This window comes from Rutidosis leptorrhynchoides, chromosome 8 (assembly GCF_046630445.1).
Source record: "Rutidosis leptorrhynchoides isolate AG116_Rl617_1_P2 chromosome 8, CSIRO_AGI_Rlap_v1, whole genome shotgun sequence".
NCBI classification, from domain to species: domain Eukaryota; kingdom Viridiplantae; phylum Streptophyta; class Magnoliopsida; order Asterales; family Asteraceae; genus Rutidosis; species Rutidosis leptorrhynchoides.
This window is the reverse complement of record NC_092340.1, coordinates 368,374,780-368,393,034: the sequence shown is the minus strand read 5'-3', so window position 1 is coordinate 368,393,034 and position 18,255 is coordinate 368,374,780. Positions and strand designations below refer to the sequence as shown.

The following is an 18,255-nucleotide window of genomic DNA, read 5'->3' as shown; positions in this document are numbered from 1 at the left end:
CTATTCATCCTCTTAACCTTCCACATCAGCGCCACATCAACACCAATATCCTATAACTAACTGATAACTAAACACTCCCTATCATGGCTAAAACAATACTCCTCTTAATATACAACGTACAAGCAATAAAGCATCAAGTCCAACAATAAAAAGCACTGGGACCCGCAATTCCTATAACTCATCTGTTAAATCCATGGTGAAAGCGGGTAACTAACGCGGGTAACTAAGTGGTGATTAGTTACTAGTAATGAGCCGGTAAGTAGGTGGTCTAATTGTAAATTGTAATATAAATAAAGTTATCCAACCCCAATTCATCTACAATTTTCACCAGATTTTTATGCCAATGAACATTGGCGGTTTGATTACAACTTATTTTCGTTACCATTTTCCAAATCACCCTCGCACTAATTTCTGTTTTAAGTACCAATTTTCAACTAGCCACTTCACGTCAGAAGCAACAAACTTGCATCCATTAGCCTCATCACACAATGCAACCCATCTCGCAGAATCAAAAGGTATAATCAGTCAAAAATTTGCTTAATTTTTAACTATTGTTGTTAAATTAAATGCCAATGATCGTTTAATTGAATGTATTATTCAACAATCGAAATGTTAATTCCACCAGACTGTAATATTTGTAGTGCACTCCAGGTGTTTGCTTTTATGCCTGTACCAACTATGTTTTTTTTTTTTTTTATGGTTAAGCGAGGAAACCCAAGCACATTGGTTCCCCATAGAAGGTAAAACCTCGGGTAATCAAGACCTCGAGCGCGAGACCTGGTACCGGGTGAGTTGCGCATTATGCCCACCCTGTAGTCAACACTCCCTTTTTGAACAATTTGCATAGCCAGGAATTGAACCCTTCTAATTATTCGAATTAACAATAACAATAAATGATTGCAGTTTTATACCGTGTATAAGAAAGATCGTATTTTTCGAATTAACTTTAGGTGTTTAAAGTCCTTTGTAATATAAGATGATTCATTTCATTTTCTCAGGTTTTTTATCGACATCCATGGACGTTATCAATATTGAGAACGTAATCAAACACATGAAATCTTGCTCAAACTTGACACAAATTGAATGTATCTATGCGTGGATGGTCAAGAACAGCTTCAATCAAGATTGTTTCATGATTAACCAGTTCATTACGGCCTGCTCAGGCTTTCATCAAACAGATTATGCAATCAAAGCCTTTTCTCAGATGGATGGTCCGAATATATTTGTGTATAACGCTGTTATCCGATCTTGTGTTTGTTGCTCATCTCCCATTCAAGCTCTTCAATTTTATGCAAAAATGTTGACTGCTCGAATTAGTCCCACTAGCTATACATTTTCGTCAGTTATAAAAGGTTGTGGTTTACAACCACAATCGAGATTTGGAGAAGCTATTGACGGGCATATATGGAAGTTGGGGTTCAAATCTCACGTCTATGTTCAGACTGCATTGATTGATTTCTATTCGAGTTTCGGGAAAATCTTCGAATCGAGACAGGTTTTTGATGAAATGGTGGAGAGGGATGTTTTTGCTTGGACTTCAATAATATCGGTTCTTGCACGATCGGGAGATTTAGTTTCTGCTACACAACTTTTTAATGAAATGCCTCAAAAAAATGTAGCTTCGTGTAACTCTTTGATTGACGGGTATGCTAAAATAAAGGACGTTGAGTCTGCAGAGTGTTTGTTTAATACTATACCTGAAAAGGACTTAATTACATGGACAACTATGATACATTGCTACTCCCAAAACAAATTTTACCAACAAGCATTAGTAACTTATAAAGATATGATTGCGCACGATATTATCCCTGATGAATTTACCCTGACGACTGTTATCTCAGCCTGCGCGCACATCGGGGCACTTGATTTAGGTAAAAAGATACATCTTTATATCAAAAAACATCATTTGTATGTTGATGTTTATGTCGGGTCTGCATTGATTGATATGTATGCAAAATGTGGCTCGTTGGATCAATCTCTCTTGGTGTTTTACAAATTACCTAAAAAGAATCTTTTTTGTTGGAATTCGGTTATTGAAGGACTAGCAGTGCATGGCTATGCAAACGAAGCGTTAAAAGAGTTTCATCATATGGTGAACGAGAATATAAAACCAAACGGGGTTACTTTTATAAGTGTCCTTAGTGCTTGCACACACGCGGGATTAGTTAAAGAGGGAAGGGGGTATTTTGTAAGCATGACACGTGATTTTCATATTCTTCCTGAAATTGAGCATTACGGTTGCTTGGTTGATTTATTATGCAAGGCTGGTTTACTCGACGATGCACTGCAAATGATAAGAGAAATGAGAATGGAACCGAATGGTGTGATTTGGGGTGCGTTATTAGGCGGATGTAAGCTTCAAAAGAACTTGAAAATTGCTCAGATTGCTGTTGATAAGTTGATGATATTGGAACCCGAGAATAGTGGGTATTATACGCTTTTAGTTAACATGTTTGCTGAAGCTAATAGATGGGGTGATGTAGCTAGAATAAGGACAAATATGAAGGATCTTCAAGTAGAAAAAAAGAGCCCGGGATCAAGTTGGATTGAGATAGATGGCAAGATTCATTCGTTTTCTGCTTCTGATAAGTATCATGAATCTTCTGAGGAAATTTATGTCCTGCTGGATGAACTATGTGGGAAGTTAGTACGCTCTCCATGTCAATCTGACCACGTTTTTGATTCGTAAATATTAGCTCGTTGTAAGCAGAAATGTCATTTATTGGCACAAAACTTACGGATTTGCATGATTATGCAAAGTTTCTCCATGGGTATAGATGATCAACATCTATTACATCTTAAACGACTGTAAACTGTAAAAGTGACGGAAACAGATTGAACAACTGGCCCACAGAAGGCCTTGACGGGCCATACGTTACAATTTACGCGCGCCTGAACCATCGTGTCAAAATCTCCATATGGGTCTAGCATTTCGGTTCCCCTAACTTTTTAGATTTTTGTTTTTATAATTATTCTGTATTCTTTATTGTAAATAAATAGCTAGAAATTGGGGATTCTTGTAATCACACAGCTATCTTAGGTAAGGAATTTCTTATTTCAGATACAATTTTAGAAGTCTGGCTTTTCACTTTTGGCTGAACCTGCTAAATATAGTAGTCATATATAAAATAAAATTGAACACGTGTGTACTCTAAAACTCTTGAATCTTGATAGCAACTATGTAGGCCTAAAGGACATCCTAATTATCTTGTTCTTCATGAAAGTTGTGCTATTCGTACAGAGTGTGCCGAGCTTAAAAAAACTGATCGCAATGGCAGTTTGTATCCAAGATGACTCAATGTGGTTATAGTGAGCTAAAAACTATTTTGAAAAGCTCTTTGGTTTGTTTCTGCTTGAAAGGAGAAGTTGATGCCGCTCCGGGATCGACTTGGCCCAATTGACGAGGGCAGTTACTAGTGTTTGACTTTTGATAGTCAACATGCTACAGGAGTTCAAATTCTAATTGCAAAAACTTGAAGCTGATCAAAAGGAGCTTACAATCAAGTATAATGGAGATTGTTTATGGTTTGCTTTGATTATAATCTCCACTTTCAGTATGAAAGATTTAACTGAAGGAAAATACTCCACCAAATATCCAAGATAAAATGGGGCAGAACTCAATTAAGAAGGGCTTTTTGGGCCTGCATTGGGCTCTTTTTCTGGTTTGATAGATATAATCAGGTTAGTTTCTATTTTCTATCCATTCGTTAATAAATATGGCATTGTTTGAATGTTTGGTGATGCAAGTTGCAAGGTTCAGTAATTATGTCTGTCATGCAGCCTCAGATGAGATTAAATATTATTAATTGACCAATCACACAATTCATGCTCAACTACTTTCACTTTACCAACACAGTAAAATTGTTGCAATAATAGATAGATAGTTTGCTAAACTTGATGACAGTTGGACCAAGAGAAAGGACATGAAACATTTAGGCACATATTCCATGAACCAACAGCAACATATGTCCTGTCATTGATCCATAATAGATAACGACGATTAACTACAAGACATAAAACATGAACGCACATAACGAGTATAATTGACCAATAATGCTCAACTTGAGTATGTCATAGACTCAAAGGTCAAACCTAATAAAAGTATTGCTCTGAAATAATGCTTCTTTTAAGGATAGATGTGTTTTTTATTCATAGAATGGTGTCCTAAACTTGTACAACTGAATAATACAAAGTAAAAATTGATTAGACAATAGTTAAGCAAATATATAAAACAGGTGCAGTGATGCGTGATGAAGCCTATTTAATTAGGCAGAACATAAGCATTCTTAGTTTTGTCAATATATAGATAGAATTTGAGTTAGTCATCTAATGATGTTTATATGTATTTTGCCAACATATTGGTTGTTTAGAGTTAAATACTTAAATATGATTTAATACTTAAATATGATTTGCCCACAGTGTCAGGGAATCGATTTAGGTAGTACAAAGTAAAACGAATATTTGCATAAACTAATAAATTAAAATCCTATGGACTCATGGAGAACACAAATCCTTAACTAAAGTAGATTTGTTTGTTTGATTATTTAAAAAGCTTAAAGTATTAAAAAAGGAAAGAAAAAAAAAAAAAAAAAAAAAAGGCAGATAAAAAATATTTAAAAAATAGGTTGATGAGATTTACATGACAGTGGAAATGTGGAATCATCTTTACATTCAGGTGAACACATGAGGGGCACCATCATAAAAGAAGCCTAAGAATTGAATGACTTTGAATTCATCTCATGTGAATATGTGATGTAGGTTGGTAAAAATTCACATTTAATACTTTTTCATTTTCATGAAATATATAAAAACTGTTATAGTATACTTGTTTAATTTATCATCATGAATGAAATAAATGGTAAACGAATAAGCTTTTTTTCCATGCTATCAGGGAAGAACGAATATTTTTACTCCGTGACACAACCGAGTTATCATGTGACCATATCGCACCTTCTCCATAATCACCTAAAATATGTGTTAATATGTTTGAACCTGAGAATCTATCTATACTATAAGGATATCATTATCCAAATTACTAGGCTATGTTATGATGGTGTCACCAAACTAATTGGGAGTAAAATCCTATGTATATGGATTGATTTTGAAATTAATCAAAACGAACAGCTTATACAGTTATACATAATAACTGTATACGAATATAATATTAGAATTTATAATACCTTAATAAACTATACCCAAAATTATAAACTCATACTCTAAAAATTGATAAACATATGAGGTTTTTGATAGAGAGTGCGGGCAATTTTTTAATTAGATGTATGCGATAAAGTTGTTTATTCCTTGACCGTTCTCAACTCTTTCTTATTATCTCACAAGATCTGCCGTCAAGAAGTCATTTCCTAATGTCAACATTGCTTCCAGCCTACATATTCTTATGAATCCTTTAAAATTAAGTTGAATGGTTTAAATGTATGTATTTCTTTTATACGGAGTAACTTGGGAAGAGCAGAATTTGGTTGTTTATTCATGTAGAGCGTGTTTGTGGGGGACATTTGAAGTTAATAACAACATATCTCGTTTTCTTTCTCTTTATAAAGAATAATTTGAATTTGAATTTGAATTGTCTAAACAATATGGTTTTGTTATTATACTATCCAATTAAGTACTGAATAACACCAACGTTTACTAAACAAGTCCACCACTATATTACTCCGTAATGTGTTTTGGCTTTTTAGTAGAAAGTGAAATTTATAGACTTCTTGCTTATAGATATATAAAAATCAAAATGATCGAACATGATAAACAAAAATTAATATGACAACACTATACGTTTACGCGTTCAAGTTAATCGGGGATGATCTATGTTTCTTGACTCAAAAGCATTTCACCCAACTGAAGAATAATATTGGTGATCATTTCGACATTTTTTCTGGTCATCTCAAATTATATATCTAATAAGATTCGAACAAACTTTTAAAAAGTAAACCATTATTATCGGTTTCGCCCTAATGTCAGTCTATTGTGAGCAGGATGGTTGGGAGTGGTGTTATTATAACATCACACAGCCTTTTGATTAAACCATTGTGATAATGGTTTAGACCAATTAACTTGAACATTGAATAAATGAACACTAGTTGTATTCATTCACATGTTATATTAAACCAAATGGCTTGTTGTAAATTGTTTACGCTTTTCGAGCTTTAATGGTCCATTGGTTTTGTTGTAATCGATTTATATGATTCATCATTTATTAGCGAAGTCATCCTAATTTTAATGGTAATCGTTATTTAAGAAAGAAAAAAAAAACACATGGTATATACAAGGGCGGAAGTAGTAAGGGACAAGCGGGGCACCCGCCCCCCGTGGATTAGAAATTTTAGTCAAAAAATTTTAGATTTTTTGATTTTGGCCCCAGTGAATTTTTTTGGGGTTCAAAAGTCTTCTTATTTGACCCAAAAACTTCTATATTTTGCTTAAAAATTTTTATATTTTACTCAAAAACCTCCCTATTTTACCAAAAAACATTCATATTTTACCCAAAAAATTGTTATGCTTTTAAGGTTTTTTTTTTTTTTTTTTGGCCCTGGTAAAAAGAATTTCTGTTTCCCACTGTCTACATATATAACTTTTTTTCCTTCAAAAACTAAGAAAACTACTGTAATAAATAGTATACTAGTGAAGTTAAAGATTATATACTCCTACCCTCTTTACATCCAATATCCTTCCTTCATATCCTCATAAAGTTAAATATGGGTGGTAGGCCCAAACTCAAAACCTAGAATTATACTTCAAGAATCAAACCCATCGCTTTACCAAAGATCAAGAACCCCATCAAATCTCTCCCAAAACCCATGATTTAATCAACTCAAAAACCTTATTTTAAAATGTATACTCAGTTACCCAGAAAACCCCTTTCCCTTATCTCATTGTTGTTGTTAATTCTTATTATCACTCCACTTGTTAAGTCTGCACCAGACAACACAAACTTAGTATACAAAGGATGTGCAAAACAAACTTTTCAAGACCCAAATGGGGTTTACTCATCTGCACTTTCTGCCATTTTTGGGACCTTAATTCAACAATCTTCAAAAGCAAAGTTCTTTAAGACAACAAGTGGAAGTGGGCAATCTTCAATTTCTGGTCTTTTTCAATGTAGAGGTGATTTAAGTAATCTTGATTGTTACAACTGTGTCAGCAGACTACCAATCTTGATGGACAAACTTTGTGGCAAAACTGTGGCTGCAAGATTGCAACTTTTAGGTTGTTATATGCTTTATGAAGTTTCAGGGTTTGCTCAAATATCTGGAATGGAAATGCTTTATAAAACTTGTGGGTCAACAAATAGTGGTGGGGTTGGGTTTGAAGAAAGAAGGGACTCTGCATTTACAAGTTTAGAAAATGGTATTGGAAATGCAAATGGTGGATTTTATACAAATGTTTATGAATCTGTTTATGTTTTGGGTCAATGTCAAGGTGATTTAGGAAGTAATGATTGTGGGGAGTGTATTAAAAGTGCTGTTCAAAGATCTCAAGTTGAATGTGGGAGTTCAATTTCAGGTCAAGTTTATTTACATAGGTGTTTTGTTAGTTTTAGTTATTATCCTAATGGGGTACCCAATCCCAAACAATCTTCGTCTTCTTCATCATCATCTTCTGATTCATCTCCATATTCATCATCTGGATCATCTTCTTCATATTCTTCACCATCTTATTCATCATCAGGTATGGCTTAATTAAGTACAATTAATGTCACCTTTTAAGTATGTTAAATTTAGTCTTAAATGTTAAAATGGGAGTTTTTTTATAATTGTAGAGACAGGGTCAAATACTGGGAAAACAGTGGCAATTATCTTAGGAGGGGCAGCAGGAGTTGGGTTTATAGTAATATGTTTACTATTTGCTAAAAATTTAGCCAAGAAACATGATGGTGAGTAAAAGTTAGAAACTTTATCATCAAAATGATTTTGTTTTATTTTTCTCAACTAATGGTACTAATTTTTTTTATTGTTATGTGGATTAGATTATTGAAAGGTGGAGGAGATTGGTATTCATCAAAGGAACCAAAGATCCAATTTTTGAGGTGGGTTCTTTCTTTGGTCTTTTTCAAATCCATGAGGCAAATAGTTTTTTTTGGTTACATATTTAGAAATAGGAAGTATGCTTGTCTTGTTAATGGTGTTGAAGATGGAAAGAATGTTTGTCAATGGTGGAAAAGATGAAAGAAAGATGTAACTTTTTTTTAATTTATGTTTGTTAGACATTGGCCCTTTATGGCTTAAAGCCATGTGCTTGTTTATCCTTTCCATCTTTTTCTCCCAGATTGCCTTTTTATCTTCTCAAGTTGTTTTATTTTTTAAGGGACTAAGATAATAAAGTACAAAAGTCTTAGACCAAATCGAAATTAGGCGATGTCAAGATTCACTGTGATTACTAGTATGATGACATGGTGAAATGAGAATGGGGGCGTGTTTCGAAACCCAACCTCTTTCGATAGTTGAAAAAATTGCGATTTTAGGCATATGATTAATAATTTTGTTGCCCATCCCATGGAACCAATCACCATTTACATTTGGGCATTCTTAAATCCAAATCCAAGACAACACATGGAACATATAATGTATCAATGGGTTGGGTAAGAAAGAAATGTCATCAGGAAATCAAAGTTTCAATCAAGTACTCCCAAAAACATAATTGACTCAAGGTTATCTGTATGGTAACTAGAGTCTTAAACTGTTGTAAGTACCAATGATTATGATTCCAGATAGGGTTGTAGAACTCGGAATTACTTAGCGAGTACACGGTTTTTGCAACTCGGGGAGTACTCGGCGACAGTCAAACTCGGTCAATTTGACAATACTTGGGGTTACTCGGAAAATTGGTTTAAAACTCAGCCAAAACTCGGGATTACTTGGAACATCAGTCAAAACTCGGTCAAAGTCAAACTTGGTCAGCATCTGAGTTATGCCAAGTTGCTGAGTACTCCCTAAAAAGTCAGTCCTGATTGAGTACTCCAAGTAGCGATTTTTGCAACCTAGGATTCCATATTACCAAGTAGGAGCATTTTATAGGGCCGGTCAACGTTCTAACTTCTAAGGTACCAGATTTCATAAGCAGGTACGTATCTAGGAAAAGTTTATAGTGTAAAAAAATACATCAGACAGAATGTTTCAAGTTAGTTAACCTGAGTCTGCTACTAATTTGACCTATTTACTGATTTTATTTCCACAAATCTCTCATTAGTTCTATCACTACCTTGTTACTCCAACTCGCAAGGATTCTGACAATACCTTAATCCAAAATGAACCTGTAACTTCAATCACTTTAATGGGGCATAGCAATTATACAACGTGGATAGCGGATACTGTTAGATCGTCCAAACATTTTTGTTCTTTGTGTGTGCCGGTAGCATTTCGACTTCAAAGGCTATGAATTTGCCCAGTTTATCTTCAATCAGTTCAAACACTAATTGCTAAAACTGATTAATGTTATAGTACATATTTTGCATATAAATTAATGTTATAGTACATATTTTGCATACAAATTAATTAGTAGGCCTAAAATGCATTCTCCACGAAGATTCAATCCCTGGTTTCTTGAGCAAGAGCTCTAATTAAAAATTAACAATAAGTTCAAATAGTAGACAAGCATGGAACTTGAACGTTCAGAAAAAAAAAAACAAACTTGTGCTCAAACTAAGACCATCTTTATTCCCGAAGGGGATGATGGGCGTGTTGCTGGGTGGGGTGGGGTGCTTGATGAGCGTGCTGCCATACCCCTCAACACACAAGCGTTAAAGATGGTCTAATGCTAAAACTGGATTTCCAAACTTAAAAAAAAAATAGAATAAAAAATTAAAATCAGTTTCAAGAATCCAAATATTATTTAACAAACGTTAAACCTGTCTTATTAAGTGTAAGTGTAAATATGAAAAATGACAAGTTGGGAATGTTATCAACTTTCAATTATTTTGCCTCTAGGTGTGTGGTCTTCACATAGTGGTATGGATGACAATGGACGAAAAAGTTTTTATACTATGGGCATTGGTGGATAATCAACTAATCGATCAATCACATGTGTAGGCGTTCAATGAGCTCGGTGTACCTCTCACGTGATAGTAAACGGCAGCCAGCTATCTAATATTGAGTGGGAAACTCGATCCCGAGAAGGAAAAAAAATTAAAAATTAACCACATTTGGTTACCCTACAAGTTACAACCAGTTTAAAGCACAGCTTCCAAAAGGCTTAAAAATCAAACGAAAATTAGTTTCCATATACTGACCCCACAAGAATCTTATCATCCCACTCACTTTAACCCAATTGGATATCATCCGTCCACGTCAGCATTAATGGCTAAAAACCCACGACGTTGTATTTCACTGCAGCTTCCATCAATCAAAACCACAACCACTCCAAACCAACCATCAACCACCAGAACCACCACCGGATCAGTCACCACTCACCATGGCTGCCGTTACCACCACCACCGCCATCACTTCCCTATTTTCCAAATGCAAAGCAAACTCAATATCAAAATCATTGATTTCTGATCCCATCTTTCTTAGATTAACATCAACAGTATCAATGTTACAAGTTTCATCATCCTTATCTCATTTGAGAATTGATCCAATTCCGATTTCCAGTAAGCATCCAGCAATGAAAGTATCGGCGTCGGTGGCTCAAGAAGAGGCTGCAGTATCAGTGACGGCGGAAGAGGTGGAAGAACAAGTTTCCGGCAACGGCGGAGATCAAATTGAGGAAAATAGTTCGGTAAATAAAAAGCTTTATTTTGGGAACTTGCCTTATCTTTGTGACAGTGCTCAGCTCGCCGGAATAATTCAAGATTATGGTATCCCGGAACTTGTTGAGGTATAAATGTAAATCTTTATGTATACCCATTTGTGTTACTCATATAAACATTGTAAAAATTGAATCTTTTATATATTTGGTGTTAAATATGTACTATAAAAGATCAGGTTTTGATTTGTTGGTTGATATGGTTACAATGTTAATATGGTATTAATGAATTAAGGTGATTATTAGGTACTTTACAACAGGGAAACAGGTAAGAGCAGAGGGTTTGCATTTGTGACAATGAGTACTATTGAAGATTGCAAAGCAGTCATTGAAAATCTTGATGGACGGGTAAGTTCGAAAATTTGTTCAGGGTTTCGCCATTTACCCAAAAAGCATTTACTCATTTAGTCGACCCGGTTTGACCCGTTACCTAACTCATGTTACCTAACAATCTTGCCACCTCTAATTAAGAAAGTTGATAACTTTTTGCAGGAATATGGTGGTAGGACGTTAAGGGTGAACTTTTCGGACAAACCAAAGCCAAAAGAGCCTTTATATCCAGAGACCGAGAACAAGCTATTTGTTGGAAATCTTTCGTGGTCAGTTACATCTGAGAGTCTTACAGAGCTGTTCAGTGAACATGGTAACGTAGTTGGAGCTAGGGTTTTATATGATGGTGAAACAGGAAGGTCTCGTGGTTATGGCTTCGTTAGTTATTCAACGAAATCAGAAATGGAGACAGCTCTTCAGATTCTTAACGGAGTGGTAATAACTAATAACTTTAGCTAACATTAGGAGTTGGCGTTAACTTATAAGTGGGCCGATTTGGGTTGTATATTTTTATCTTAAACGGGTCAAATGAGGGTAAAAAGTTAGAATTTACTAATGTGTCTTTGCGAAAGGATTTAGATTCTTATTGTGATAATACTGTTTCTAAAGTATAATAACACATTCTTACATCAGCTAAAGAGTGTTTGCTGGTTGACTGGCCTGACCCGTTTCAATAAATTATATAAAATTGAAAGTTTCAACCCGAAACTTGTTTGACCCGTTATCCAACCCGTTCAACCTGTTAACCTTAACTACATCCCCCTGCACCATGTTTCAAGGTATTTCACAAAAAATGATTGCGTGCTGTATTTTAACAGGAGCTAGAAGGACGATCACTGCGGGTTAGTCTAGCACAAGGTAAAAAGCAGTAAGACTCACCAAGATTTAATACTTCAAGTTAAAGCACGAATAGGTATCGGATCCCAGATGAATTGTTGTATGCTCAATACTCACATTTGATGTGTATACGACATCCTTTTAGCATTGTACCAAGTCCCTTTGTAGAAAACGAGGAAATTAATCAGGAACCAAATTGTTTATTGGGATAGCAGTTTCCTTAGCTCACAATTATTATCTATTTTGTTCACATTTTGTAGCATGGCATTCATAGTATGATGCTAGATTTGTACTCATGTGTTATGATGACTGGAGTAATAAATGAAGAAATTGGAACACAAGGTTACTTGATAACTTGTTACTAATTGGGGTGCATTTGTTGACATCTATGTTCACCAGGGAATTTAGAATGTGATTGGAATGTATTACGTAGTATGTTATTTGAGTCTTTATTTTATTGAATCTTGTTGGCATCTGCATGTTTAGGACTGACTTTACAGTGTATGAATGAGGTTAGAACTTAGAAGATAGAAATGGTATAATTAAAGTTTGGATAGAAGTTTGTGTTTGATACACAAAGATTATTATCGCATTAACTTAAGTATGTTCGTTAGATGAAGATTCAAAGATTCTAAACGATGTCGCTCATCTTGTGAAATTTGTGAATAGTAATCACCATATATTAGTAACTTAGCATACGAATAAGATGGAAACCATTGTGAGATACTGTAGATCAGTTATACTTTAAGTATACACCCATGGATATGGAGATTTGTAAGTTTTTTTTTGGAATATTGAACAATAAATTTGGGACGGAGGGAGTATCTATTTGTTACTTTTCAATGTGTCTAAACTTCGTTTTTACAATTTATCCTTGTATAGTGTTAGTAATGTTCCTGACTTCTTTTACTTCTTTGTGACTTGAACTCATTGCACAATAAATAACATACTTGAAAATAGTCAAAACATAGGACAACTAAATCAGAAGATAGTTCAGTAAAAATCAAAATATATGCACCTTTATGTTATATATTATATGAAAATAAAAGAAATAATAATAAAAAAAAAGAACTCGAAACAGTCAAATCAGCCAAACTGGACCAACCTAAACCTGACCAAACCATCCAGCAAGACGGTTTTCTTGATCTGATCTGGTTTGATATATGTTGAAACTGTAAATGCTCTGGTTTAATATATGTTGAAAGTGTAAATGCTGATTTAATTTGAGATTTAGTCGAAACCGGACTAGATCGGACCATAAACACCCCTAGTTGTGAGACCGTTTTGATTCTTGATTTAGGCAACACTATTGCCCATATTGCACATACTCGTCTCAATGAACCTCAAACTCATGATTGAAAAGTTACTTTGGTCAATTAGGCTATGTTTTAGCTAAAAGTAGAATAAGTCAAATAGAACGAATTGTCATACAAATATACAAATTGGAAGTTGTTAATTTATAAACACCTATCTCGATGGTTTTACGCAAAGATTAAAGATTTAGACTAGTGTTGTGATACAGCAGTTTTTGTAACCATCTATAAAGAAAGTATAATAAAGCGTGTGCAAGTCGACTTATGAGCACATGAACGGGTGACGTGTGTGTTCAATTCAAAGTTTTTAAGAACTTTGAAGCTGAGGAAATAGAAGAATGTTTCAGTGTTCAGTTCAATATTAAAGTATAAAATAATATTCTATGATTTTGTGCTAATATTATAAATTAATTTAATGAGATGGTAAACATAAAAATAAATAAACAAAACTTGCATTGTTAATGTAGAAAAAGATTACAAATTATAAATTACATAAAATAGGAATCTTACAAGAACAACTACAAATACACTAAATAATAATTTCCAAATCTATAGTCTAATACGTGTTTTAGATGTCTCAATATAATTGCGCGATTCTATAAAATTTAATCTGGATCAATGGGAGGCAAAAACGGATAGTTTTAACTGACGTTGGAAGAAGAACTAGCGTTGTACACTTTATCAAATGTGAAGGACGATTCATGTAATTTTAATAAGAAAATGAGTACCCATATAATTATATTATATTATATTATATTATATTATATTATATTATATTATATTATATTATATTATATTATATTATATTATACTTATATCTAAAAGACATAGACAAAACTAGTTGTGGAGCTCTCGCTTCGCGCCGGGGGCTCCGTTTTGAATGCGAGTTAAAAAAAAAGTCTTGATCTATTTTGTAAAAAAGAATTTTTTTCGACATAACATTGAAGGGTTGTTCCTTTTGTGAAAGTTGATGCTTTTAGCGTTCGGGTTTTTATTTAAAAAAAAAAGTTAGTAAAGTGGGGGTTCGATTTGTATTTTAATAAAAGTTAGGGGGTTAAGTTTGTGAAAACTGAATATTAGTAAAAAACAAAAAAAAAAGTTAGTAAAGTGGGGGTTCGATTTGTATTTTAATAAAAGTTAGGGGGTTAAGCTTGTGAAATTTTGGGAAAAATATACGTATAAAGTGGGGGGTTCGATTTGTATGTTAATGAAAGTTAAGGGGTTAAGTTTAGATAAAGTGAAAGAAGTTAAGGGGTTAAGTTTGGATAAAGTGGGAAAAATGAATAGTTAGGGGTTAAGTTTGTGGAAACTGAATATTAGTAAAAAACAAAAAAAAAAGTTAGTAAAGTGGGGTTCGATTTGTATTTTAATAAAAGTTAGGGGGTTAAGTTTGTGAAATTTTGGGGAAAATATACGTATAAAGTGGAGGGTTCGATTTGTATGTTAATGAAAGTTAAGGGGTTAAGTTTAGATAAAGTGAAAGAAGTTAAGGGGTTAAGTTTGGATAAAGTGGGAGAAATGAATAGTACTATTCATTTCCACTTTATCATTTAGATATAGGTATAATGAATAGTACTCAAGGGTACTTTCGACTTTCCGCGTTTTTTTTTTTTTAAATTGAACAACAAAACCCCCACACTTTATCCAAAAAATCAAACCCACCCCCCCACACAGGGGGATAAAGTATCAAATACTCATTCTCATAAAAAATCTTAAACAAACTCCACCCAAATATTCAACGGGCCATATCTTCGCGCTCGCAACGAGTTAAATTTTTCCGCCACCATCGTTAAACTCGAAATAATTTTAGGAACACAATGTCACTAGCTATACGCAAAACGGACGCTTTTTAAAAAACGCTAAATATTTGGGGTACTTTTCATACACGTTAATTCTCCGTTAAATTTTTAAAAGTCGACAATTCCATAGCGAAACGCGGAGATGCACATATATTGTTAATTTAAAATAACATTTAAATCTTTCACGGGTTGTACCTTTTAGTTCGACTCGAGTTGCGCTTCAACGACATCATCGTTAACCGCAAAATGATTTTACAAACTAAACGCAATAAAATACATTGAAACCGAACCCCCGCCGCGAAGCGAGGGCTCGAACGCTAGTTTGAGGTAAAAAGGGAAATGATATTTCCACGATTTTGATACATCCAACATTAATATAAGTAACTTCCTAAAATACCCTTGAACTAGTAAAGTGGACGGCGCTTCTGAAATGTCCCGTTCTTATTGATTAAAAACGTTCCATATTAATTGATTTCGTTGCGAGGTTTTGACCTCTATATGAGACGTTTTTCAAAGACTGCATTCATTTTTAAAACAAACCATAACCTTTATTTCATCAATAAAGGTTTAAAAAGCTTTACGTAGATTATCAAATAATGATAATCTAAAATATCCTGTTTACACACGACCATTACATAATGGTTTACAATACAAATATGTTACAACAAAATAAGTTTCTTGAATGCAGTTTTTACACAATATCATACAAGCATGGACTCCAAATCTCGTCCTTATTTAAGTATGCGACAGCGGAAGCTCTTAATAATCACCTGAGAATAAACATGCTTAAAACGTCAACAAAAATGTTGGTGAGTTATAGGTTTAACCTATATATATCAAATCGTAACAATAGACCACAAGATTTCATATTTCAATACACATCCCATACATAGAGATAAAAATCATTCATATGGTGAACACCTGGTAACCGACATTAACAAGATGCATATATAAGAATATCCCCATCATTCCGGGACACCCTTCGGATATGATATAAATTTCGAAGTACTAAAGCATCCGGTACTTTGGATGGGGTTTGTTAAGCCCAATAGATCTATCTTTAGGATTCGCGTCAATTAAGGTGTCTGTTCCCTAATTCTTAGATTACCAGACTTAATAAAAAGGGGCATATTCGATTTCGATAATTCAATCATAGAATGTAGTTTCACGTACTTGTGTCTATTTTGTAAATCATTTATAAAACCTGCATGTATTCTCATTCCAAAAATATTATATTTTAAAAGTGGGACTATAACTCACTTTCACAGATTTTTACTTCGTTGAGAAGTAAGACTTGGCCACTGTTGATTCACGAACCTATAACAATATATACATATATATTAAAGTATGTTCAAAATATATTTACAACACTTTTAATATATTTTGATGTTTTAAGTTTATTAAGTCAGCTGTCCTCGTTAGTAACCTACAACTAGTTGTCCACAGTTAGATGTACAGAAATAAATCGATAAATATTATCTTGAATCAATCCACGACCCAGTGTATACGTATCTCAGTATTGATCACAACTCAAACTATATATATTTTGGAATCAACCTCAACCCTGTATAGCTAACTCCAACATTCACATATAGAGTGTCTATGGTTGTTCCGAAATATATATAGATGTGTCGACATGATAGGTCGAAACATTGTATACGTGTCTATGGTATCTCAAGATTACATAATATACAATACAAGTTGATTAAGTTATGGTTGGAATAGATTTGTTACCAATTTTCACGTAGCTAAAATGAGAAAAATTATCCAATCTGGTTTTACCCATAACTTCTTCATTTTAAATCCGTTTTGAGTGAATCAAATTGCTATGGTTTCATATTGAACTCTATTTTATGAATCTAAACAGAAAAAGTATAGGTTTATAGTCGAAAAAATAAGTTACAAGTCGTTTTTGTAAAGGTAGTCATTTCAGTCGAAAGAACGACGTCTAGATGACCATTTTAGAAAACATACTTCCACTTTGAGTTTAACCATAATTTTTGGATATAGTTTCATGTACATAATAAAAATCATTTTCTCAGAATAACAACTTTTAAATCAAAGTTTATCATAGTTTTTAATTAACTAACCCAAAACAGCCCGCGGTGTTACTACGACGGCGTAAATCCGGTTTTACGGTGTTTTTCGTGTTTTCAGGTTTTAAATCATTAAGTTAGCATATCATATAGATATAGAATATGTGTTTAGTTAATTTTAAAAGTCAAGTTAGAAGGATTAACTTTTGTTTGCGAACAAGTTTAGAATTAACTAAACTATGTTCTAGTGATTACGAGTTTAAACCTTCGAATAAGATAGTTTTATATATATGAATCGAATGATGTTATGAACATCATTACTACCTCAAGTTTAGTAGGTAAACCTACTGTAAGTGACAAGAAATGATCTAGCTTCAAAGGATCTTGGATGGCTTGAAAGTTCTTGAAGTAGGATCATGACACAAAAACAAGTTCAAGTAAGATTTTTACTCGAATTAAGATAGTTTATAGTTATAGAAATTGAATCAAAGTTTGAATATGAATATTACCTTGAATAAGAAAGATAACCTACTGTATATAACAAAGGTTTCTTGATCTTAGATGATTACTTGGAATGGATTAGAAAGCTTGGAAGTAAATTAGTAAACTTGAAGGGATTTTTGAAGTGTTCTTGAAGTGTTCTTCCTATGATGATTATAGCTTGATTCTTGAAGTGATTTTTGATGAAGATAATGATTAACTACTGGAAAAATACGTTCATAATAGTGTGGGTGTGTTGAGAGAGAATTAGAAAGAGAATTGGAAGTGAAATGGAGTGAATGATGAGTGGTAATTGGTGAGTGGTGAGTGGGGTTAAAAGGAGTTCTAGTTAGTTGACTAGCTCATGGTAGAAGTTAAAATTGATTAGTCATACATGACATAATCAAGAGTGGAATCCCATGCTAGTTCCTATTGGTATATACTCATAGTAAGTACGTTTTGAAGCTGTGTATAATACGGGTAAGAATACGACTAGAATTCTTGATGAAAGAAAAGAATGGGAAAGTAACTGTAACCATTTTCGTTAAGTATGAGTGTTTTAATATATGTCTTGAAGTCTTCCAAGAGTATTTTAATACATCTAAATACACTACATGTATATACATTTTAACTGAGTCGTTAAGTCATCGTTGGTCGTTACATGTAAGTGTTGTTTTGAAACCTTTAAGTTAACGATCTCAATTA

General features: G+C 33.6%; 3 protein-coding genes across 3 annotated transcripts; all 3 read left to right on the top strand.

The window, feature by feature from the left end:
• Positions 1 to 417: 417 nt before the first annotated feature.
• On the top strand, positions 418 to 3,156 carry LOC139862856 (pentatricopeptide repeat-containing protein At1g06143). The gene is made up of 2 exons (XM_071851488.1): positions 418 to 515; positions 999 to 3,156. The coding sequence occupies exon 2, from the start codon at positions 1,016 to 1,018 to the stop codon at positions 2,687 to 2,689; it is 1,674 nt and encodes a 557-aa protein (XP_071707589.1). The 5' UTR covers positions 418 to 515; positions 999 to 1,015; the 3' UTR covers positions 2,690 to 3,156.
• Positions 3,157 to 6,716: 3,560 nt separating this feature from the next.
• On the top strand, positions 6,717 to 8,180 carry LOC139864728 (plasmodesmata-located protein 2-like). The gene is made up of 3 exons (XM_071853299.1): positions 6,717 to 7,683; positions 7,775 to 7,888; positions 7,993 to 8,180. The coding sequence occupies exons 1-3, from the start codon at positions 6,846 to 6,848 to the stop codon at positions 8,178 to 8,180; spliced, it is 1,140 nt and encodes a 379-aa protein (XP_071709400.1). The 5' UTR covers positions 6,717 to 6,845.
• A 2,154-nt stretch (positions 8,181 to 10,334) lies between these two features.
• Positions 10,335 to 12,325, top strand: LOC139862288 (28 kDa ribonucleoprotein, chloroplastic). The gene is made up of 4 exons (XM_071850863.1): positions 10,335 to 10,827; positions 11,002 to 11,103; positions 11,248 to 11,520; positions 11,904 to 12,325. The coding sequence occupies exons 1-4, from the start codon at positions 10,423 to 10,425 to the stop codon at positions 11,955 to 11,957; spliced, it is 834 nt and encodes a 277-aa protein (XP_071706964.1). The 5' UTR covers positions 10,335 to 10,422; the 3' UTR covers positions 11,958 to 12,325.
• The last annotated feature ends 5,930 nt before the right edge of the window (positions 12,326 to 18,255 follow it).

Excerpts from the sequence above, each read along its gene's own strand:
- LOC139862856 (XM_071851488.1), top strand. The coding sequence starts at position 1,016 with ATGGACGTTATCAATATTGAGAACGTAATCAAACACATGAAATCTTGC.
- LOC139862288 (XM_071850863.1), top strand. The coding sequence starts at position 10,423 with ATGGCTGCCGTTACCACCACCACCGCCATCACTTCCCTATTTTCCAAA. Across the intron at positions 10,828-11,001 it reads GTATCCCGGAACTTGTTGAG|GTACTTTACAACAGGGAAAC; the intron begins GTATAAATGTAA and ends GGTGATTATTAG. Across the intron at positions 11,104-11,247 it reads TTGAAAATCTTGATGGACGG|GAATATGGTGGTAGGACGTT; the intron begins GTAAGTTCGAAA and ends AACTTTTTGCAG.
- LOC139864728 (XM_071853299.1), top strand. The coding sequence starts at position 6,846 with ATGTATACTCAGTTACCCAGAAAACCCCTTTCCCTTATCTCATTGTTG. Across the intron at positions 7,684-7,774 it reads ACCATCTTATTCATCATCAG|AGACAGGGTCAAATACTGGG; the intron begins GTATGGCTTAAT and ends TTATAATTGTAG. Across the intron at positions 7,889-7,992 it reads TTTAGCCAAGAAACATGATG|GTGGAGGAGATTGGTATTCA; the intron begins GTGAGTAAAAGT and ends GATTATTGAAAG.